The following is a 24,237-nucleotide window of genomic DNA, read 5'->3' as shown; positions in this document are numbered from 1 at the left end:
TAGATGTAGCAACAAGAATGTCATGGGTTGTGGTATTTTAGCATCATGGTGAGAGAGACCATATTGGATTGAAAAGCAGCTAGAAAGAGCATGTGTAAGCAAAGTGAAAGGAAAACTAAAATTCATGCCTTGGAGAATTTTAAATCCAAAGCCCTGGCAGAAGTTCTTTAGAATGAAGAGGAATAAGAATCATGAATCACCAAAACACAAAGAATAGTAAATAAAAACTTTAGGCTTTGAAAAATATTCTGAAAGGTACAGATCGTGCCTATTTCAGATGCATTAAGAAATTTTCACATGCCTTATCATGTAGATAACACATCAAGGTTTAAATGTGTCCGAATGTAGCAATGACTAAAATAATATTCTTAAAGAGTTAAACATTTACCTGTGTTTTTCTTCCTCTTGTAAAGGAGGCAAAACATACATATCGTTTTCTCTTCGAACCTGCGTAAGACTGGGTAGTGCTTCATCTCTGGAAAGTATACAAATCTTTAAACAGATTATATGAAATAGTATTTTGAGTCGATAATACTCCCCCACTGATTACACAGACCCTGCTCAGGATGGTGAACAGGGACCTGACCTGGCTGCCCTCGGGCCACTGCTGTGGAAAATAAATGCAGTCGAGAGAAAGGAAGGAACCGTGGCGGGGCTGCTCACCCAGAGCCAAGAAGAGCATAATCAAAGTAAAAAGTGTACATGACACAACACAACAGCTGTTTTTTCTCATTAGCAAAGTTGATTCTCACAGAATGGAGAATTGCCAACTCCAAATTACCAGGTCAAATGGCAGCCTACTTGTCTCATTTCATTCTCTATTTTCTGTTGAAAGTTAAAATTACACAGAGAAAGAGTGTCACAGGAATTCAAGACAAAAATCACTTTTTTAAAACTTCATCTCTAACATGACTGTAATTTTCCTCTTGCCTTTTGCTTTTAAAGGCAGTTTTGATGGCTTGTCTCTTCAAAAACGTTTTCAGAAGCTTCTCTGTCGTTTTCCTGGAGTCACTGGACGCTAAGTCCTTTCTCTGCCTTCTCTTCGCCTATGAGAAGAAAGGATGTAAGATCTCACTTCAGGATATTAGACCACTAGAAACATTTCTGTGATTTATTTCCCATAGAATTTGGTTTGTCTGAGTTTTCAGACTACGGTTGCTTTAGCATTTCCTCCTAATTGCCATATAAACGAATATCTTCAGCTTGCTGCTACATAAAGGACACCCAGAGTTTCTATCTATTACTTAATGGGCTACTATACAATATATTTGGGAAACTATTAATTTACTTTCACAGTTTCTTTTAAATGTCCTTTAATATGCCCAAGAAGTGGAAAGCTTAAATGCTTCCCAAAAGGAATTATTTATTTATTCGATAAAATGTCACAGTGACACCAAAAACAATTTCTAATATTGCTTTTTATAAACATGCATTACTTACATGTAATTCTGCCCTTCAATATTCAAGATTATATATCACAAGAAATTCTAAAATGTATAGAAATATCTTGTAAGAAATGTTCAAGTCGTGACAAATGGATAGTCCCTGTGCTTATAGTTAAATTTCAGATAAAAATAACCAAGATATTCTCTTTTCCTTTCTAATCTTTCCACAAAGTACCTGACTTACAGTATGCCTTGGGTAACTGAAAACTGCAACATTCAAGTCTAGACACTGTTACTGAGGCAACAAACATCCCCCAGCATTTATAAAGCCTTACTTTTATCCTATATCCTCACCTAATTAGAGAGTATCTGTCTGGTATGATTACAAAGTCATCATTCCATTACTTTGGCATTTTCAACAAATTAAAGTCATATATCCAAATGGGTGCTGTCATTTGGACTGTTTAAACATTATTTTATGTCATTTTTTTAGAGATGGGGTCTCCCTGTGTTGCCCAGGCTGGACTTGGGCTCAAGCAATCCTCCTGCGTCCAGCTTTCCAAAAACATTTTTTAAAACTACTTCCAGAACAATAAAGCTGCAACTCATTCTCATTCTTCTATATCATGGTCAATTTCCTTCCTAGATAATCCACTTTAGTCACCACTTGGCACCACATAACATTGCTTACTGCTAAAATCCAATTCCCCTCAAGAGAAGGCTTGCTATCACGGAGGATACTTGATCTCAGATTCAGGGAGGCACTTCCCAAAGAGGGTTTCCACAGTGTTCTGAGCGATGGCCGCATCCTTGAAATAAATATAGAACACCTAACAAGATCCTCTAAAGGGAAAACTCTCAACAGCAAGGTTTTTAGTGGTTAGTTTTATTTAAAAGTTAAATTTTATCATTGTACCCACAATGAACTCTCATAAAACTTTTTAAAATGAAAATTAATTGTTCAAGATAAAAAAGTAGATGTAATTAAATTAAATATATGTCAAAATAAGTCTGTCTCTAAAATTCTAAAGAGAAAACAGAAATTTTATGTGAACTTTTCTAAGAATGCAGAAAGAAAAAAATTATTTGACACTTACCGAAAACTAGATGACACTTACCAAAGTCTGTTTCTTCAATAGTGGAGCGTCTCCATCAAACACAAAAACAGGACGAATTCGAAAAAATAAGAGTTTGCAGAGCCGATGAAACAAAGTGAGAAGATGAGCATTTTCTATTGAGTTCCCGTGGTGATCCCGGACTCCTTTAAGTGCTTGGTTTAACCAAATGCTAATATCTGGGAGAATTGTTAATGGAAAAATCTCTGGAATTTTTCTCTTCATCCTCACAACTTCAATTTCCTAATAACTGATATTATCCAAATGTTGAACACTAAATACTTATCACTATTCATTTAAAATTGAAAAACATTTAGCTCTCATGGGATCTACCTAAAGTCAGTTAACTTTAGTTAAGCTCTTGTTACCCTTATTCACATACTGCATTTTAAAATTATACAAAGACAGACACATCCTTTTAAGAAGTCTCGTTGCAAAGAATCGCTTCTTTAAAAAGACAAGTGATTGCTAAAGAATTTTCATGAATTAGCACAAATTTTCTGGAGGACGATTTGACAATTCATAGTGAAAAAAACTTTAAAACTTTGCAGTCGATTTTACCACTTCCAGACATTGATCCTCAAAAATCATCATAGATATATAATGAGAGTTATTTATAGAATGCTTGTTAATAATAATGAAAATATAACAATCAGTTTAAAAGTTTTCCAGCAGGTCTTTTTATAAAACTAATTATGGGCCAGGCGCAGTGGCTCACACCTGTAATCCCAGCACTTTGGGAGGCCAAGGTGGGCGGATCACGAGGTCAACAGATCAAGACCATCTGGCCAACATGGTGAAACCCTGTCTCTACTAAAAATACAAAAATTAGCCGGGCGTGGTGGCATGCACCTGTAATCCCAGCTACTCAGGAGGCTGAGGCAGGAGAATCGCTTGAACCCAGGAGGCAGAGGTTGCAGTGAGCCAAGATCGCGCCACTGCACTCCAGCCTGGGTGACAATGGGAGACTCCATCTCAAAAAAAAAAAAAAAAAAAAAAAAAACAGAAAGAAACCTGAACTGATACTAATTTTTGCAGGTAAATTTCTAACACAGGGAAAGAACATTGAAGGAATCCCATCAAGTTATTTCTGTTTTTATTATGTGGCAGCAATTTTTCTATGCACTGGCATATCCAATGCACTGAACAAAACACAGTATTGGCCCTATGGAGTTTATAATCTAGCAGGGAAAACACCAAGCCTTTGTGCTCCATGGCTTGCCCAGGGAATTTGTGCACTGCACTCGCTTTCACAGGGACTCTTATACACAATCAAAATCTGCTATTAAATAAGTTGAGCAGTTTAGTATTGAAATGAATGTACATTGCCTAACTTTTACTAACATAAAAAAAAATGTAGGCTCATCAACAATTAACTTACAAAACACTATGTAACAAAACACCTAGTGGAAAGCAAGCTAATGCTATGCTTATTTCCATAATATTTAGCAATACCATGGGCCAGGTATATCCAAGACCCTAGGGATATGCACCAAACAATTCAGCCATGAACAAAACAGAGATGGTCCCTATCTCCAGGAAGCCAGTGCAGCAGGACAAAAGCAATGGCAGGAGATGATACAGCCACCAGGAAGTTTCTAGAATGTGATTTAAGGATTAACTTTGATGAACATGTGAAGAACAGATTATTAGGAAACCAGTTCTAAAATGAGTTAAAATAGCCCAAGTTAATGCAGAGAGTAGTGGTGGAGACTATGAGAAGAGGTCGGATAAAAGACACATCTCAGAAGTAGAACTTGGTGTTGATGTACAACTATCTTGTATTAGATCGATGTTTCTGCTTGCTACAAGTATAGTCTGGAAAAGCCATAGAGCTCCCTATTGCACAGGATTAAATTAGTTTCTACTTGGCCCACTACTTTAAAGTTTAAGTTAAGTGAGGAAATCTAGTTTCAGATCATTGACTCTCACCCCTGCTATCCATTAGAATAGGATATGAAGCTTCTGAAACATATGGATTATTAAACCCCCATGGGCCTAAAATTTTACATCATAGATACGGAGGTAGGTCTTCTTTCATTTTTTATTTTTCAATTAACTACAGGTAGTGCCAACACTCAGCTAGGGTTGAGAATTTTGTCTTGAATTCTTAGAGATGAAATATGTAAAATTATATTATCTGAAAATATTCACATAAATTATTAACAAGAAATATGAAAAATGAGACAATCTGAAAATATTTGTATAATTCGACTTGTCTAATTTCAGTAAGTTTATAAACTCAAAATTAAATTCCTGCAGGCAGAAAAGTTAAAATCTGCAGCAAAGCCAAAAATCACTTTAGGTATAAGACCCAAAGACCAATAACATTTTAATACAAAAAATAAGTTTCTTTAGTTCTTTAGTTAGGTGACTTAAAATGTAATTAATCCCCATTACTATACATAGCCTAAAGAGAATGTAATAACTTGCTAATACATTTAAATGCATCTTAGAAACATTAAAATCTGTAAGAGACAAAAGTTTAACTGTTAATTCTGCATTATTTGACACAGACATTTAGACTGTATAAATAAGACACTAAGCTATACAGATGGTTTAAAGACCAAACAATTTATTATAGGGATACAAGAGTAAATTATGAAACTAGTATAATCATGGGTAAGTTTGTCATTAACAAACAACACAATAAAATCTAAATAATTTCAGGTGTCTGAATTCCCGTGAAAACGAAATAAAGCAAAATCAATTGTAGAACAAGTAATCAGATATTCTCCTTTGACATAAATGAAGTTATTATAAATATATGAGGTTGTCATTATGACTAGAATGTCTTTCACAGTCCTCTTTAAGAGACAGGCATGAACACTGCTCACTGCAGCCTTGACTTCCTGGGCCCAAGCAATCTTCCTGCCTCAGCCGTCCGTGTAGCTGGGACCACAGGTGCAGGTCACCACGTCCAGCTAATTTTTTGACTGCGTGTAGAGACAGGGGTTCACAATGTTGCCCAGGCTTGTCTTGAACCCCTGGGCTCAAATGATCCTCCTGCCTTGACCTCCCAAAGTGCTGGGATGACAGGCGTGAGCCACTGAGCCTGGCCGCAGTCCTCTTTAGTAAGTCTTCACAAGGGCTGCTACATAAAATGATCTAAATCTTTGCTGAAGTGTTAAGGGTTCTTGGCACTGAAAACTAACCTTTACCCTTTATTTCTGAGAAAATCTTTAGACTGCAATGATATAGACGAACCGCTTGAGGGCAGCAACAGCGCATGTGCTCTAAAAAAAAAAAAAAACCCTTTGGCTTTCCCCAATTCAAAGTACCCTGTATAAAAACTTTTAAGCCAAAAATCAAGTACAGATGTAGTCAAAGATTATCCATTTCCAAAAAATGATGACAATCTCATTATATTTTAAAACTTATCAATGTCGTTTTATTTATAAGTTGTGTTCCTACTGAAGAATTAGGGCTCCGCAGTCACGGACTTCTTTGCTGAACGCCCACACACTCTTGCACTCCATTTCCGGTCCCAATCCCCTCGCAATCATTTACAGGACTCTTTCCGCAAGCCCACGAGCCCCTAGACTCATAGATCCCCATTCAGGAAATTGGTGTAAGGTATCACCAGATTCTGAGCCAGAATAGACACTAAAAAAAAAAAAAAAAAAAAAAAAAAAAAAAAAAAAAGACTACGTAACAAAGAAAAAGATCAAAATTTCAAAAACAGTATCACGTTTTGCTAATGCAAAAAGAATTTAATTCCAATGACAAACAAAACCAGCCAAACATGTACAAAAACAACAGTCCTTAAAAAGTCAATTTTTAAAAAAATGGTAAAACACCTGTCCACACTACCCTTCCTCTAAGAAACATAAATGGGGCAAGACTCAAGCAAAACTAATGGTCGAAATCTACTCTTCTCTCCATACTGACCTCCCGGACGGGATAATAACTTTAAGATTTACTGTATTACTCGCGCTAAACTTCTCTCATTTAGGTAATTTATTTATTCCTCATTCCAATCCTGTGTGTAGATACTATCACCACCTCCACTTTGCAGATGAGAGAATTAAAGCAGAAAGGAACATAAAGCACTGCCACAAAGAGACAAACCAGGATGCACAGGCCGCTAAGACTGCAAAGCTGGGGAAAGCAGACTGGGCGGCCCTCCTCATCACCCGATTCCGCACTCAACCTACCACGGATCAAAAATATTTGCGGTGGAAAAAAATAAATAAATAAAACATACCAATAAAAACTACAAAAATTTTAAAAATACAGTATAACAACTATTTACAGATCACTTACATTGCATTCGGTATTACAAGTAATCTAGAAGCGATTTAAAAGATTACGGGAGGCAGTGCATAGTTTATATGCAAATACCACGCCATTATATAAGGGACTTGAAGGAACTTGAACATCGCGGTATGGGGAGGGGGGGCTGGAACCAAAGCCCCGGGGATACCGAGGTACGACTGTACTTAGAAACCCTAGTGACAGAGATTCTATAGCGACCCCAACCCCGACCCAAGACCGTCATCCTGCAGATGCTACTCTGTGCCCAAGGCAGAGCCCCGCGAGGAATCCAGCCCCGAATCCCTGCACCCCAAGTCCCAACGCGGCGTTAAGGATACCAACAGCCAGGATCTTCCCTTCCAGTGCCTCGGGGCTGACCTGACGCCCAGAGCACTCCAGCAGCTTCCAGAGCCCCTGGACCCCCATGAGGCGGCTGAGTCCTCAGAGCGGACCCAACAACTTCTACTCTAATTCTTCTACGACGGGCTATACCGCCGCCTAGGACCCTGGGAGGAAGCCCTCCCTGCTCCTACACAGGAAAGATGGCAAATAATACAGAAGCCACGATTTTCCAGGGCGGGGGAAAGCACTAACGGGAGCGCATTACAGGGGAGAGACTCCGGCTGCAACACGTCCCAGCTGCTGTCACTGCCTCCCGGAAGAAAGACAGGTCCAGAGAATGGCCGTTGGTGGGGAGGGGCAGGGCGTCGCTTCGCCAGCGCTTAGGCCCAAACGTCTGCGCCTCTAATGGAAGACCGGGGTGACAGGGCCACGCAGGCGACGGAAACAGCCAGAAGATGTCTCTGCGACACCGTTCGCCTTTGCTGGTGGGTCCGCAAACCCACGAAGAATGGACCCGCTCGGTTTCCGTCTAATACGACGCGCAGGGCGGAAGTCCCGCCTCCGTACCGACGTATATTTTCTGCGCTTGCAGCACTCCGGAAGTGAGAGGTTTAGCTCCAGTGTTGATTTCTTGGTGAGTTGCTACCGCCACGCTGGCATTCTGAAATCGTTAAGCATTAAAACAGTGTGCAAAAGCACCTTCTTGGTTGGGCAACGGGTTTTTGTTTTTTGTTTTTGTGGTCTCACGCTGTCGCCCATACTGGAGTGCAGCGTCGCATTCTTAGCTCACTGCAGCTTGGAACTCCTGCTGCCCTAGCTCAAGCGATTCTCCCATCTCAGCCTCTCAAGTAGCTGGGACCGCAGGCGCGCACCACTATGCTGGGCGAATTATTTTTGTAGAAACGAGATCTCCCTGTGTTGCCCAGGCTGTGAGGTGACGATTTTCTACGCGCTTTTTTAGTATCGGTTTCTCACCTTTGCGCCGCCAGTTGTGAAGACACTTAACACTAAATGTTGTTTTACACGTGAAGAGACAACCGAAAGGTGGATGCCTTCTTGGTTTTGTACTATTTATTTGTATGCTAGCACGTAGTAACCAAAGAGTAATAAAATTTAAAGCCTGTGAAAATGTTGGGGTCCCAACATTACTGAACAAAAGGAAAAAGTCAAGCTGGGAACTGCTCAGGGCAAAACCTGCCTCCCATTCTAGTCAGACATTCCTCTGCTAACTGAGATAGACGCATATTCTGATTACCTCCCTCATCTACCTGTGACCTGGAAGCCCTTCGTGCTTCCGAGTTGTCCCCACCTTTCTGGAAGGAACCAGTGTACTTACATATATTGATTGATGTCTCCTGCCTCCCTAAAATGTATAAAACCAAGCTGTGCCCCAACCACCTTGGGCACCTGTCATCTGGACTGCCTGAGGCTGTGTCACAGGTGTGCTTCCTTAACATTGGCAAAATAAACTTTCTAAATTAATTGAGACCTGTCTCAAATTTTGGGGGTTCACAAGCCTTAATCCTTGACATATAGTTTAGTTTTCTTCGGCATCTAAAATTTATAATGCCACGACTTGTAGATCAGAAATGACTAGAAATCAATTAACAGAGTAACCCCAGGAAAGGCCACAGCTCTGGAACCCTCAGGCCAAGATTCAAATCCCCCCATCATGCCTCCCTATGGTCTTACTAAAGTCACAATTTTCCAGAATTTGTATCCCCATCAGCAAGCAGGGCATAAAACCAACCTTGCAGACTTCAGGTAAGGATTCAAGGTGTTACATGCAATGCACTTAGCACTAGTAACTACTCAGTAAATGACAGTGTTAGCATCCATATTTGTTCAAATTTGAACTAAATTTAAACTCAGTGAAAAGGCTGATTTAAGGGAGCGGGCAATTTTTTTTAAGACTTCTTTATAACAGAAGTATATGGGAAATTGATTATTTATTTATTTATTTATTTTAATTTTTTTGACAGGGTCTCACTCTGTCGCCCAGGATGGAGTGCAGTAGTGCGATCTCAGCTTACTGCAACTTCCACCTCTCTGGCTCAAGTGATGCCCCTGCCTCAGCCTCCCAAGTAGCTGAGATTACAGGTCCCCTCCACCACGCCCTGATTTTTTTTTTTTTTTTGAGACAGGGTCTTGCTTTGTTGCCCAAACTGGTCTCAAACTCCTGGTCTCAAACAATCCTCCTGCCTCAGTCTCCCAAAGTGCTGGAGTTACAGACATGAGCCGCCGTGCTCTGTGGAGAAATCCATTTTTAACAAAACTATTTCTATGCCCAACAAGATGGTTCCCAGTGGCCATGTTTGGTTGACCTAGTCACAACTAATTTTCTACAGGAATAATCCTGACAAAGTGTTTTTTGCATTTCCTCCATATGTAAAGTAATCCCCAGAAACCGTTCCCAGTTGTTATTTTACTGAGAGTAATATAATTGCCTATTCAGTATTTGTCTCTTCCCCATGGTAGACTGTAAACTTAGTGAAACGAAGAACGATTTTGTTGACTGTTACATCCCCCACTCCTGGCACTTAGCAGTTCTGTAAATATTGCCTAAATGACCTCCTAAGCCTCTAGTCTAAAGCTCTCCAGTGCACCTTGCAGTCTGTTGGAAGAATCTGCTTGGAGGTTAGGCTGATAATTCATTCAGATCTCATCTGAGACATACGTTGCATTGTGTTATGGTCTGAATTGTGTCCTCCAAAATTCATTTGTTGAAGCCTGAGTACCTCAGAATGTGACTGTCTGAACACATGGCATTTAAAAATGATTAAATTGAAATGAGGCCATTAGGATAGGCCCTAAATCCAGTCTGACTGGTGTCGTTGTAGGAAGAGGAAATTGGTCCACATGGAGAGACTCCAGGGATGACAGGCACAGAGGAAAGGCCATGTGAGGACACAGTGAGAAGGCGGCCCTCTCCAGGTGAAGGAGACAGGCCTCAGAAGAAACCAAACCTGCCTGGTCCTGGACTTCTAGTTTCCAGAACCGTGAGAAAATAAATTTCTGTTGTTGAAGCCACCCTGTCTGTGGTGTTTTGTTATGGTAGCCCTGAGAAACTAAGACACTGTGATCCTAGGCAAGTTTCTTCACCAATGAAAGCCTCAGTTTCTGCCAGCAAAACGGGAATGCCGCCAACATCTTGTTGTTGTTGTTGTTGTTGTTGTTGTTGAGCTATTTAAGAATTGACCTGATAATGGTGTCTCATTTAGTTGAGTGAATCGCTGGTACAGGAGGGGTGGGAGTGTTATGGGTAAAGTTGAGATGCAGAATGTGATGGATCCTAGAGGAGCTGCCTGAGCCCCTCCAGTCTGGGAGAAGACAAGTTGGGAAGTATTGTAGCTGCTGCACCAACTTGGCCTAATGATACCACACAATTCTTTAACAATAATGGTAGGAGGGAAAGGAACTGTGCAGAATTTGATCTAAATAAACTTTTATTTTTTTCTGCCCATGAGCTGGGTAAAAACAAATAGCCAACATAGGTATTTGAGTATTGTAAGTACTTTTAAAACCAAAGCAAAGGCTGGGCACGGTGGCTCATGCCTGTAATCCCAGCAATTTGTGAGGCCGAGGCAGGCGGATTACTTGACGCCGGGAGCTCAAGACCAGCCTGGTCAACATGGTGAAACCCGGTCTCTACTAAAAATACAAAAATTAACCAGGCATGGTGGTGCATGCCTGTAATCCCAGCTATTCAGGAGGCTGAGGCAGGAGAACCACTTGAACCCGGGAGGCAGAGGCTGCAGAGAGCACCACTGCACTCCAGCCTTGGCGACAAAGCGAGACTCCATCTTCTTTTGAAGAAACAGCAACTAAGGGGGTACATATTAGATTTTAAAGGAATTAGCTCCTTAAGATGCTGTCTAAAGGGCTCTCTCTAAAGACTCTGAATAGTAAAATTCACATCTTTTGGAATGATAATAGCAAACTCTTAAATAGCACTTCCTATCTACAAAGCACTGTTCTAAACACTACATGTATTAGCTTATTCTTCAAAATCATTTATAAAGTAGATACTATTACCCCACTTTACTAATGAGGAAGTAGGCACAGAAAAATAATTAACCTTAACTTGCCTATATCACTACAAGTGATACAGCTTGTTAAGTGCAGAGCCAGTATTTGAATGTTCATTGTATCTATGGGGATTCCTCAGAGCTGACCAACAAATCAAATATGATGGGAATTTTACTAATCTTCTAAGACAAGTATGCAGTAACTCTTGCTTACAGCTTCTGCGGGGAAAATAATCTCACTAAACTCAAACCTCATTGTGCTCCTAATAACTGGAAAGCCAAACTTAGAACACATCAAGACTTTTATAAAAACTGATTATGGTCAATAGTTTGAATAACTCATCCTCTTTTTCTAGGTGTCACCCTATCCTTTAATTTCTTATTTTATTTTGCATTTTTCTCCTTTCCTCTTGGTTCTTCCTACCTACCTCTTCTCTGAAATATTCAGTTGAACTGTATGAAATTGCTGATATTCAACCATTTTTGATCTACAAAGATGACAACTTCATTTGGTTCAAACATAAGAATCAAATTGTCTATTTCCTATTAAATTAGAAATCTAAAATTATAGTCATAATGCATATTGTTTCATTAATAATAAAAGACACAAGATGGTTTCTTATGATGTACCAGTTGAGCAGAATTGACAAATTATCATGTACTTCAAAGACATAATGGTACTTTCTACCTAAAACAAAGGTTTAAAATCATTCATACAATTAAAAGTAGAAAACAAAACTTTATTTGATGAAAACTTTTTAAAAGTTCCAGTATGAAGTAACAAAATCAACAACCTACAAATCTCTTTCAGTTCTTTGCATTTCAAGCAAAATATTCTTTTCAGAAAAATGACCATTTCATAATATATATCCCCTTCTGTAGGCTAGGCATGTATGAGTGAACAAATGGATATAAAATTCAAGAAAAAATGAAAATATTTTAAAAATAAAAATCTGAACCTTTTCCTTGAGGTGTATTGCGATATGGTTACCAACATATTCAGCACCTTGTAATCACCAAGTTACTGATTTGAGTCCTGGAACAAGACCCTAAAATTAAAGAACAAGAGATCCTAGTCATTTGTGAGTCACAGATTGGCAGCAGAAGAAAAACTGACAGCAGCTAGAGGAGCTCAAAGACATGAAATTCACACTTCTGAAATATTTAATACTCACTTCAAACAGCTAATTGTCTATATGGTTTTTAAAAAAGGAAACAGCTCAGAGTCTGGAATATGGGTAGTTGTCCTCTGAGTGACTTGGGCATTTCTTACGCATCTTCAGTACTGTTATCAACATACGACTCCATATTGAGAGAGCAATCAAATATCAGGAGATCTCATGTCACAGATAACCCTGGGCATAGAAACTTAAGGTGCCAATTGTTCTTTTACTTTATCCCTAAGGCAAACGTCATCTAGACTTACAAAAGTCTTTCAAGACCTAAGTTTCTTGTCAATATTTGATTATTACAAACCATTCAAGAAAGTCAAAAAATCGGAATCAATGCACTAAGTCATCCATTTGCACCAAAAGAAAGGATCAGTTTCTTGAGTCTTTTCTCTTTTGCCTCTTAGTCAGAATCCTAAGAACATAACCAGGAAACAAATGAGGCAAGCAAGATCCTGCTATAAATCAAAGAACTACTAGACTCATGAAATAATTTTAAACGCGTGTTAACCATGAGTGAAAACTAGAAATTGATGGCCCCAATTTCTTTAAGGGCAGATGGTACTTTACATCTTGGTCTTGAGAATAAAACTATCTGTAACAAATATCTAGAGATTCGAGTCATTAAAAAAGTCACTTCATGCTTAAGTATTTCAAATCTTGATGCTATTAAGTGAATTTGTGTTTGACTTATTTAGACAACAGTTGTAATTTTATTGAATTTTGTGAAATTTTCTGTCCAGATTATTTATATACTCTTAACTTGAAAGGACAATAATCTGTGCTTATCTGCTTATATATCTGAAATCACCCATCATAATCATGTACAAGCTTAGTATCTGGAGAACTACAAGTTTATTTTTTATACCACAAGATCTGCTCCTATTTAATGTAGGCTTACTAAAATCTTCTACTGTCTTTATACAGTCCTCTGTATAGCAGTTTCATATATAATGCCAGCTGTTCAGTACCAAGCACAGTCAATCATTCCCATCGTAATCACTGTAACCCTGGTAACCACTGTTCCTTCTCTCATGGATACTAGACATCTTTTTCCATGCCGACTCCTGATGGAAACTAGCACTGAAAGACCGGCCCAGACGCCCATGCTGCTTCTTGGAAATATTGTCTTCACTCTCAGATTTGGAAATTCCCTGGGCATGTGTTGGAGGTTGTGATTCTTGTCTAATAGTTCCAAATGGAAAGTTCCAAAGGCCAAATCTTTGCCAGTTAAGTCTCTGGAATGCTATGATGCAATGCAAATTTCCCCCAACCTGAGAAGAAAAAAAAGTTGGGCGAAGAAAATAAAGGGAAATTAATTGTACTAATTTGTCCCTATGAACTCCCTTGTTTCTTTTTTACTTCACCTGCCTCAAAATGGTACTTTCCTTCCAGGCATCATCAGAGCACCTTATCCTGCACCTTTTCTGACAGCTGCCTTTACAAAATATAACAATGCCCACTGGAGCCAAAACACCTTCCTCCCCGTACCTCTCTACTACTTACTCTCAACACATACTAGAGAACTTCCCCATCTGCCTAATTCAAACACCAAGATCATTCCTCTTCCTCTCTCTCCTATTCTTCATATAGTTTTATGAGTAAGATTGTATCAATGGGATATCATTTCCCTAGAGCCTCCCTCAAAGCCTTGTTTGTACACATGACTCTGCCACAAGGCCACAGTTAATCTGGCCCAAGCTGGGCTAAGACTATGGAACTGAACCCAAGACAGCCCAGTCTCAGTCTAGACTGTTCATCTAAAAAAGATAAATAAGTTGAAAGATGATGATCATAAGAAGAAAGTAATCAGACAAAAGGAGAGCTAAGAACAATGTATAGCCCCCAAAAGAGTGAAGCAGACTACCAATTACTTGGCCCTTGCTATCATTCCAATACCTGCTACCATCTACCATTCCTTTATGACTCCAGGTTATACCCCTTGCCCTAGGGTTTTAAAGACAGCCCTGTGTCCTTAAAATAATTTTCACTCCTCTATAAAATATAAGTTTCTGTTATTTACAACCTAAAGAGTGCTAAGTAAAACACTGCATTTTGGTCAGCTGGGAAATGCCTTCAAACACAATGGTGTTCTTCTTACCTTCTTTGTTTTTCTATACTGCAGTCCCCTCTCTAAGTGCCGGATATCCAGGTATTCTGGATTTTGAGTGTTTAGATCAGTAACAATATCTGCCCATCTATAGTTAAGAAGAAAGGATAAAGCACAATTTTCTTTAAGTCCAAAGTATCATTGCAATGGAATTTTTCATGAGCAAGTTGCCGCAATATTATCACAGCAATAACTGGCAGTAATTCTCTTATCTCAACATTGTTTCATCTACTAAACTGTAATAACTTCTAGTTTTATGACAATTCTGTTTATCCAACCATTGCCAAGGTTCTCAGTATACAATTGGTTACTCTTCCTACAGAATAAATAAATACCAACATATTAGATGACATCCTGCAGGCTAAAGCAGCAACATGCTATATTTCCTTTTCAATTACAGTCAAGTCCACTTTTAAAATAATGTAAAGTTAATATGTCTCTATTAGCAGACAACACAATTGTGCAGAAAATCCAAGGGAATTACAAAACAACTACTAGAACTAATAGGATTTGGTAAAGATGTAAGATTCAAGGTCTACCTAGGTAAATCCATTGTAATTTTGTATTCAACCAGCAAATAATAAGGAAATGAAACTTTTTAAAAATCAATTTACAATAGCATCAAAAAGTATAATGCACTGAGGAAAAACTTTTTATTGCAATATCTTTTGTTTTACTTCAATTGTTTTGGCAGTACAGCTGGGTTTTGGTTACATGAATAAGTCTTTTGGTAGTGATTTCAGAGATTTTAGTGCACCCGTCACCCAGGCAGTGTACACTGTATCCAATATGTAGTCTTTTATCCCTCATCCCCCTTCCAGACTTCCCTCAGGAGTCCCCAAAGTCCATTATATCATTCTTATGCCTTTGCATCCTCAGAGCTTAGCTCCCACTTAAAATGAGAACATATGATATTTGGTTTTCCATTTCTGAGTTACTTCACTTAGAATTAATTGCCTCCAGCTCCATCCAAGTTGTTGCAAAAGACATCATTTCATTCCTTTTTATGGCTGAGTAGTATTCCATGGTATATACATACCACATTTTCTTTATCCACTCATTGGTTGATGGGTACTTAGGTTGATTCTCCATCTTTGCAATTGAGAATTGTGTCACTATAAACATGTGTGTGCCTGTGTCTTTTTCATATGACTTATTTTCCTTTGGGCAGATACTCAGTAGTGGGATTGCTGGATCAAATGGTAGAGCTACTTTTAGTTCTTTAAGGAATCTCCATACTGTTTGCCATAGTGGTTGTACTACTTTACATTCCCACCAGCAGTGTAAAAGAACACATTGAGAAAAAATGTTTAACAAAAGACATAAAACTCCATACTGAAAAATAAAAAAAAAAGTTGAAATTAAAGTTCTAATTAAGTAAAGATATAGTCTATGTTGTTACAATGTCAATTCTCCTAAAACTAAACTATTAATTCTTTCGTTATTTATGAGACAGGGTCTCACCTTGTCACTGAGGGAGGAGAGTACAGTGATGCAATCTCAGCTCACTGCAGCCTCAACCTCCCAGGCTCAGTTCATCCTCCCGCCTCAGCCTCCCAAGTAGCTGAGACTACAGGCACATGCCACCATGCCTGGCTAATTTTTGTAGTTTTAGTAGAGATGGGGTTTCGCCATATTGCCAAGGCTGGTCTCGAAATCCTGAGCTGACGTGATCCTCCCACCTAAGTATTGGGATTACAGGCATGAGCCACCGCACCCAGCCGAAATTATGAATTCTATAGATTCTATCCTCATCAAAATCTTAACAGGCTTTTGAGCAAAAAGACAAATCCTAAAATTTTTATGGAAAAGCCAAGGTCCTAGAAGAGCCAAAACAATCTTTAAGAAAAAGAAAAATTCAGAAAATTCATGCTAGCTAATTTCAGGATTTAGTATAAACAATTCAGAGTCTGACGTCAGTAAAAGGACAGACAGATTAGTAGGACAGAGTCCAGAAAGAGCCCACACATACAGTTTTCAGCAGAGGCACCAAAGAAATTAAATAAGGAAAGGAAAATCTTTGTAAACAAATGGTGTTAGAATAACTAGATAAACACTGGGGGAAAAATCAGAGTTGAGCTCTACCACATACCACACACAAAAGGTAATTAAGGCTAGGCATGGTGGCTCACATCTGTAATCCCGGCCCTTTGGGAGGCCAAGGAGGCAGGATCACTTGAGCCCAGGAGTTTTAAACCAGCCTAGGCAACACAGCAAGACTCCATCTCTACAAAAAAATTTTTTAAATTAGTAGGGCATGGGGGCACACATCTGTGGTCTCAGCTACTCAGGAGTCTGAGGTGGGAGGATCACTTGAACCCAGGAGGTCAAGGCTTTAGTGAGCCATGATCACACCACTGTACTCTGGCCTGGGTGATAGAGACCCTGTCTCAAAATAATAATAGAAATGGATCAGAAATCTAAACATAAAATCTATAAAGCTTCTAGAAAAAAACAGGAAAGCATCTTTGAGGTTGTGGTAGGCAAAAATTTCTTATTAGGCACAAAACACATAAAAGAACAAAATTGATAAAATAAATTTAATTAAAATTAATTAGAATTAGAACTTCTGTTCATCAGAAGGTTTACAACCACTTTGGAGAATTTTCTCACAGTTTCTTAAGTATACATCCATACTATGAATCAGCAATTCTAGTCCTAGGTATCTTCCAGGAGAACAAAACATATGTCCTCTAAAAGACTTGTACGACAAAAGTGACTTATCCATACAAAGGAAATGATTTGGCCATATAAAGGAATGAAGTTCTAATCCATGCTAAAACATGGATGACACTGAAAACACTGTATTAAGTGAAAGAAGCCCTGTACAAAATGTTACATATTGTATGTCACCATTTATACGAAATGTCAAGAACAGGCAAATCCCAGCCAGGTGCAGTGGCTCACGCCTGTAATCTCAACACTTTGGGAGGCTGAGGCGAGGGGATCACTTGAGGTCAGTAGTTTGAGACCAGCCTGGCCAACATGGCAAAACCCTGTCTCTACAAAAAATACAAAAATTAGCTGGGCATGATAGCGGGCGCCTGTAATCCCAGCTAGGAGGCTAAGGTAGGAGAATCTCTTGAACCTGGGAGGTGAAGGTTTGGTGAGCTGACATCACACCGCTGCACTCCAACCTAAGCAAGAGAAAGAGACTCTGTCTCAAAAAAAAAACCAACCAAACAAAAAAGAATAGGCAAATCCCTAGAGACAGAAAGTAGATCAGTGGTTGCCAAGGCTCAGGGAATGCGGAGTGACTGCCAAGGGGCATGGGATTTCTTTCTGGAGTGACGAAGATTTTCTGCAATTAGATAGTGGTGACTGGTGCAGAACCCTGTAACTATAATAAAATCTGTGGAATTGTACATGTTTTCCCATTTCTTGAGGCAGTATCTCATTCTGTCACCCAGACGAGACTGCAGTGCAGTGGTATGATCACAGCTTACTGCAGCCTCAATCTCCTAGGCTCAAGCAATCTTCTTGCTTCTTTTTTTTTTTTTTTTTTTTTTTTTTTTTTTGGTTGTGAAATGGTCTCAGTATGTTGCTCAGGTTGGTCTTGAACTCCTGGGCCCAAGCGATCCTCCCACCTCAGTCTCCCAAAGTGCTGGGATTACAGGCATGAGCCACCATGCATGGTGGGTGCGGTGAACTTTATGGTATGTGAATTATATTTCACTAAAATTTTTATATAATTTGTTTCAAGGCTTGTACATGAATGTTCCTAACAGCTTCCCTCACAAGAGATGAAACCTCAAAGCAATTCAAATGCCCATCAACAGGAAAATGGAAAACAAATTGCAGCATGCTTATGCAACAGAATACTACTCAGCAATAAAAAAAATAAACTCCTGATACACGTGACACAATAGAGGAATCTCAAATATGTTACTTAAGATATTGACGCAAAAATAATATTGTATGATTCTGTTTACATGGAATTCAAGAAGAGGCAAAGCAAATCTGTGGTGACAGAAATCAGAAGAGGGGCTTTCTATGGAAATTGATACGAGTAGAGAGTGAGGGTATTTTCCACGGCAATGAAAGTGTACCATATCCTATTTGGGTGGTGATTATACAGGTGCATTCATTTATCAAACTAATTATATACAACTAAGATCTGTGCATTTCATTGTCTCTAAATGTTACCCCAATTAAAGAAAATAAAGGGAAGTCAACATACTTTTTACAGTGAATGGCAGGATGTTTTCTACTTGATTCTCCAATTAAGATCCAATATTCAACTTCCTGTGGTGAGAGAGGTCCCCTGCTAAACATAAAATACATTCGCAGTAAGTTTAATAGTTACTCCCTTGAGTATATTGCTTCAACTATATATTAATAAAAGGCATACTAAAGTGTACTCAAACACGGCATTCATTCATCAAGAACAGACATTAGAGCTTAGGTGAGGGTAAATTTCTATAGGCCATTAAAGAGAACTTACAAATTAAATTTCAGCCTTAATCCTCTATTCAAAATCTAGGGCTATAAAATGTTTTAATAGACCACCTCTAAAATTCTAGGAGAAAAAAAAAATCCTGGAATGCTACCTGCATTTTTCCACTACTCTTCTCCTTTCACTGTGAATTCAAGACATCTCAAAAGGCATCCTAAAAATAAAAGCCTAAAGCAATGGAGTCTCTAAACACACTGATTTCCTAATCCCATCCCTGGACATTCTAATTCGAATAGGTCTGGAGTACAGCTGGGGATTTTTATAGTTTTTAAAAAAAATCTCACATGATTCTTAGGTGAAGACAGAAGTGAGGAACTCTCTTTTAAAGGGTACAAAGTCGGTTTAAAACCATGATTTATATTTGATAAATGTCTGAAATCAGGTGAAGATGCAGGATTAAATAATAAAAGAAACACACAGTATACCTCACTTACAAGAAATTCCACCTCCAGAAAGATGAATAAAGCATTTCAGCATTTGGAGAGAACAAGAGAGTTCCCTCTTGCTCCTCATTCACAAAACACAACTTCCAGCTTCCTGGTTCTCCCAGGTCATTCCAACCTGTCTCAGCATCCCTCTTTTCCCTAAACCTGAGGAGCCTTTGAGTGGGACTCCAAGGTCACATGGCCTCCAACCCCAAATAACCCATCCTGGCTGGGTGTGGCGGCTCATGCCTATAATCCGAGCACTTTGGGAGACTGAGGTGGTCAGATCACTGGAGCCCAGGAGTTCAAGACCAGCCTGGGCAACATGGTGAAACGCTGAAACCCTGTCTCCAAAAAAAACAGAAAAATTGGCCAGGTGTGGTGGTGTGTACCTGTAGTTCCAGCTACTCAGGAGGCTGAGGTGGGAGGACCACTTAAGCCCAGGAGGTTGAGGCTGCAGTGAGCTATGATCTCACCACTGCACTCCAGTCTGGGCAACAGAGCAAAGCCTTGTCTCAAAAAAAAAAAAAAAAAAAAAAAAAAAAAAAAAGAACCCATCCTTTTCCCATGACCAAGCCAATCCCTTTGCTCAAAGTATTCATGGCTCGTGTTTTCACCAATTCTTTTTTTTTTTTTTTTTTTTTTTTTTACAGAAAGGGTCTCACTGTGTTGCCCAGGCTGGTCTTGAACTCCTGGGTGCGAGCAATCTGCCTGCCTCGGCCTCCCAAAATGCTGGGATTACACCAATGTACCTCACCCACCAATTCTTAACAAGACACTTCTCCCTTGGATTTGAACCATCCTGGTATTATCTCAACCCATCATAAGGAAAAGTGACTAAGCAGGAAAAAAACCATTAAAACTCAGTCACCTCTTTCTTAGGGATCATCTCTTCCAAAAAGATGGAAGTTTACCAGTAAAGTTATATAGTTAATAAAACAGAAACTCTGGATTAGGCAAAAAAGAAAGATAACCATGAAGGTCATGTAGTTTCTGACACTGGAAATAAAAATTGGCTCAGAGCTTCCTTGCAATCAGGACAAAGGGGGAACCCAGATAAATTCCATGTTCTTCACTTTAAGAAAAGAAGACGCTTTTTAATTTACTCAGTTGTGACAATCTTCTTGACACTAGATTCTGCAATACATTGTACATGTGGGACATTGGATGAGGCACTAAGACATAGTCTGTAAAATCCTTTGCAACTGTTTTATAATAAATGTAAAAATTACTTTTCAGGAAGAGTGTGGTGGCTCACACCTGTAATCCCAGCACTTTGGGAGGCCCAGGCAAGAGGACCACTTGAGACCAGGAGTTTGAGACCAGCCTGCACAATAGAGCAAGACCTTGTCTCTATAGAAAACACAAATTAATAAATTTAATGAGCTGGGCATGGTGGTGCATGCCTGTAGTCCCAGCTACTCAGGAGGCTGAGGCAGGAGGATCTCTTGAGGCCAGGAGTTTGAGGCTGCAGTGAGCTATGATTATACCACTGCACTGCAGCCTGAATGACAGAGTGAGACCCTGTCTCTAAGACAAAAACAAGTGATTTTTCAAATGACTTTTTCCTATAATGACTGAACAACAGTATCTAAATGGATATTTTCAACAGCACAATTAACTAAATGCAGTTCTGCAGAAGAATAAGTCATAATGCTTAAAGAATAGTCTAACTTAATGTCAGGAAAGCAGATCACCAAGCCTTCCAATTTCAGAGACTTCTAATATTTTTTTATTGTTTATTATTATTTTTTAAGACGGAGTCTCACTCTGTTGCCCAGGCTGGAGTACAGTGGCACAATCTCGGCTCACTGCAGCTCTGCCTCCCGGGTTCATGCCATTCTCCTGCCTCAGCCTCTCAAGTAGCTGGGACTACAGGCACGCGCCACCACGCCTGGCTAAATTTTTTTTGTATTTCTAGTAGACATGGGGTTTCACTGTCTTAGCCAGGATGGTCTCTATCTCCTGACCTTGTGATCCGCCCACCTCGGCCTCCCAAAGTGCTGGGATTACAGGCGACAGCCACAGTGCCCGGCTATTTTTTAATATTTCTTAAAATGCACTTTCTAAAACATGTCAATGCTTACCTGAATGCTTTATTAGCTTTAAGAGGGGTTGCTTCGAAGCCAATTGGACAAAAATAATGATTTTGGCAATGATAGATATAAGCCAGTGATTCATCTTTCAATCCACGGGTTAACTTCGACAGGGCCCCTGAAGCTATTAAAAACAAACAAACACAAACTGAAGGCCCATAAAGCAGTGTCCACGCTTTACACAAAGGACTGGTTAAGGGCTTAAGGACAGAAAAGACATTACTTGGAACACACTGACACTGCTGGGGAAAAGCAAGAGGCTATTGATAGGTACAAAAAATGTTAATAAATGTATTCTGTTTTACTCTTTAATAAGCTCATTAGCAAACTAAAGAACTAAAATATGTCCTTGCTTACCAAAACCTTCTAATAACACACACAGTTGTCTATGAAATTTAATTTGTCTAAAACCTGATACCTAGTGTATTCAGCAATGGTTTCAACTTTTCTGGTTGTACACAGCTATCACTTAAAATTCTGAACAAGCATGCCCAATATTAGCACATGCATTTGTAAAGTATATACATATACCGCTGTACTAATGTCTTTATAAAAGATATACAAAAAGTTGGAATTTAAAATTAGGTTAAAATATAGAGGTTCTAATATATATGCAGTACGCCCTTCCCAACTTAAAAGACTACTGATGTATATGAATAAAAAAACTCCAGGTAATAAACAAGTTCTAAAAATGCAAACTTCTCCTACTAATGAGACAGCCAAGTAAAAAGGGCTTCCTGGAGAATCCCCAACTGGTCTGCATGCTGGGAGGATGGGGTTGGGCCTCGGGAAGTGCCCGCTGTTTGCAGTGGGGAGGAGCCTGTCCTCTCCTGTCCCTGTGTGGTAACCTGGGATTCAATCTTTGAGATGAGGGCCTGTTAGCAGGAACCCTTCTCGCTTGCTGAGGTTTTTCCTTTTCACCCAATAAATTCTGTTCCCTCTCACCCTTCAAAGTATTTGTGAGCCTAATCTTTCCTTGTTGTGTGATAAGAACCCCGTTTTTTCTACAACACTAACACACACTTTAATCTTTACACAAAACTTACGGAGGCTAGAGGAGTAGCCTTCAAAAGCCAAGTGACAAAGATAACATCTTTACAGAGACAGGCTAGTAGTACCACCACACCCTCTTATATCCACTCTTCCTTGGACATTTGCCATAACTATAATAGTGGTCAATTTCAAAAGTATTACCATAAGAAATGACTTTTTACCAGCACTTAGTACTCAAAGCCATTAACTGAGGTTTCATTAACTTGCATCTCCCAGAAGAAGCTAAATTATTTATTCATAAACAGCCCATTAAAACTAGAAATCCTAAAAATAGATGAAGCAGATGAAAGCTTCCAAGTCATAGTTTCAATGATTGACTTTCTGGCCACTGAAATAGCTGAAGACTACTAAGAACAGCAGGTCCACGGCTGTAGCAGAGAGCCAAGGAGTGATGCACAGTCCCTCAAGTCTATTAGTAGGGAAGATGGAACAAGTAACTTTTATATAAAGTGGAATAAGATAGTGCCACAAAAGGGGTCTAGAATTCAAAAGAGAAACAGCACATCAGGTTTGAGGAGTCAAGAAGTAGCATTCAAGATGAAACTTAATGAAGTGTCAGGATTTCAACAATCTAGACAGAGGAAAGACCATTAGGAGAAAACAAAACCACTGGGGAAGAAGGAATATACTCAGGGAACAGCCCATGATCTAGTTTATAGAATATAGGGTATAATGGTATAGAGAGGCCTACTGTGGGACAACCCAACAATTTCAGGCCAAAATCAGAAAAAGATCACCCTCTGAAATAAAAGATAGTAAATACAGCATTTTTAAAAATTTATTTATTTATTATTTTATTTTATTTTATTTTATTTTATTTTATTTTATTTTTGAAACAGGGTCTTGCTCTGTCGCCGAGGCTGGAGTGCAGTGGCATGATCTCGGCTCACTGTAAACTCTACCTCCCGGGTTCAAACGATCCTCATGCTTCAGCCTCCCAAGTAATTGGGATTCCAGGCACTCACCACCATGCCCAGCTAATTTCTGTATTTTTAGTAGAGACAGGGTTTCACTATGTTGACCAGGCTGGTCTGAAATTCCCAACATCAAATGTTCCACCTCTCTCAGCCTCCCAAAGTGTTGGGATTACAGGCCTGAGCCACCGTGCCAAGCCAGTAAATACAGCATTTAATACATTAAGGTAGTTGTCCAAGAAAGTAATTCTGTGTATGAGAAGACACAAATGTATTACTGAGGGAAGCTAAATTCAGAATGAAGTTGAGTCTGTACTTCAGTATATCTTTAAAATCTGAAACTTAAGCAACAAAGCAACCACCACCAAATGCAGACCCATGATCTGCACGGCATAAGCAAAAGTTATGAACTGCAATACCCCCAGAAAAAAACTAAATACATGAACATAAATACAATTTTCAAGGCAGCTGATTTAAAAAAAATGAATCTGGACTTGCCTGGCACAAATGTTGGTGGCTAAGTGAACCCATACTTTGAAGTTATCTGAACAGAGACCTAATGTTGGCATCTCCTAGAATAAATTTTCACTGTGGCTAGTGACATCTCTGAAAAAAATACTCATATTAACAGCTAAGTCTTATCAAAAGCCCCGGACTTCGCTTTTATTCCATTAGTGTGCTTAATTTACAGTTACTGAGAGCCCATTGGAAATAAGCACCGGGGAGTCCCTGAATCACAGCAGCGTGGTCCCCAGGAAAACGTAAAGCCCATTGTGAAAAACAGGCCTAGCAGTGCTTAAAAAACAATTTAAGCACAGAGAGAAGATCCATTTAAAAGTGTTTTTAAACAAACAGCGCTACTGACAACGGTTTTCACCAGTGAACAT

At 39.2% G+C, this 24,237-nt stretch overlaps 2 protein-coding genes across 8 annotated transcripts in view; both read right to left on the bottom strand.

Moving 5' to 3' along the window:
• ERCC5 (ERCC excision repair 5, endonuclease) overlaps positions 1 to 7,479 on the bottom strand; it is a 28,381-nt gene extending 20,902 nt beyond the window's left edge. Inside the window, exons 1-4 of the mRNA XM_050766670.1 lie at positions 7,096 to 7,479; positions 2,504 to 2,679; positions 931 to 1,046; positions 389 to 475 (exon numbers count right to left, since the gene is read on the bottom strand). Coding sequence (XP_050622627.1) covers positions 389 to 475; positions 931 to 1,046; positions 2,504 to 2,679; positions 7,096 to 7,183 — 467 coding nt within the window. The 5' untranslated portion in view covers positions 7,184 to 7,479. The remainder of the gene's footprint in view (positions 1 to 388; positions 476 to 930; positions 1,047 to 2,503; positions 2,680 to 7,095) is intronic.
• Positions 7,480 to 11,844: 4,365 nt separating this feature from the next.
• BIVM (basic, immunoglobulin-like variable motif containing) overlaps positions 11,845 to 24,237 on the bottom strand; it is a 40,257-nt gene continuing 27,864 nt past the window's right edge. For 6 of the 7 annotated variants that reach the window (XM_050766675.1, XM_050766672.1, XM_050766674.1 and 3 more), the window contains 4 exons: positions 21,375 to 21,507; positions 18,587 to 18,673; positions 14,398 to 14,494; positions 11,845 to 13,570 (listed from right to left, as the gene is read on the bottom strand). In XM_050766675.1, coding sequence (XP_050622632.1) covers positions 13,277 to 13,570; positions 14,398 to 14,494; positions 18,587 to 18,673; positions 21,375 to 21,507 — 611 coding nt within the window. In that variant the 3' untranslated portion in view covers positions 11,845 to 13,276. The remainder of the gene's footprint in view (positions 13,571 to 14,397; positions 14,495 to 18,586; positions 18,674 to 21,374; positions 21,508 to 24,237) is intronic. The other variant, XM_050766676.1, reaches the window with a different exon arrangement.

This window comes from Macaca thibetana, chromosome 17, assembly GCF_024542745.1.
Source record: "Macaca thibetana thibetana isolate TM-01 chromosome 17, ASM2454274v1, whole genome shotgun sequence".
Lineage (NCBI taxonomy): Eukaryota > Metazoa > Chordata > Mammalia > Primates > Cercopithecidae > Macaca > Macaca thibetana.
Note: the sequence above shows the minus strand (reverse complement) of the source record. Positions and strands in the feature narration are given on the sequence as shown.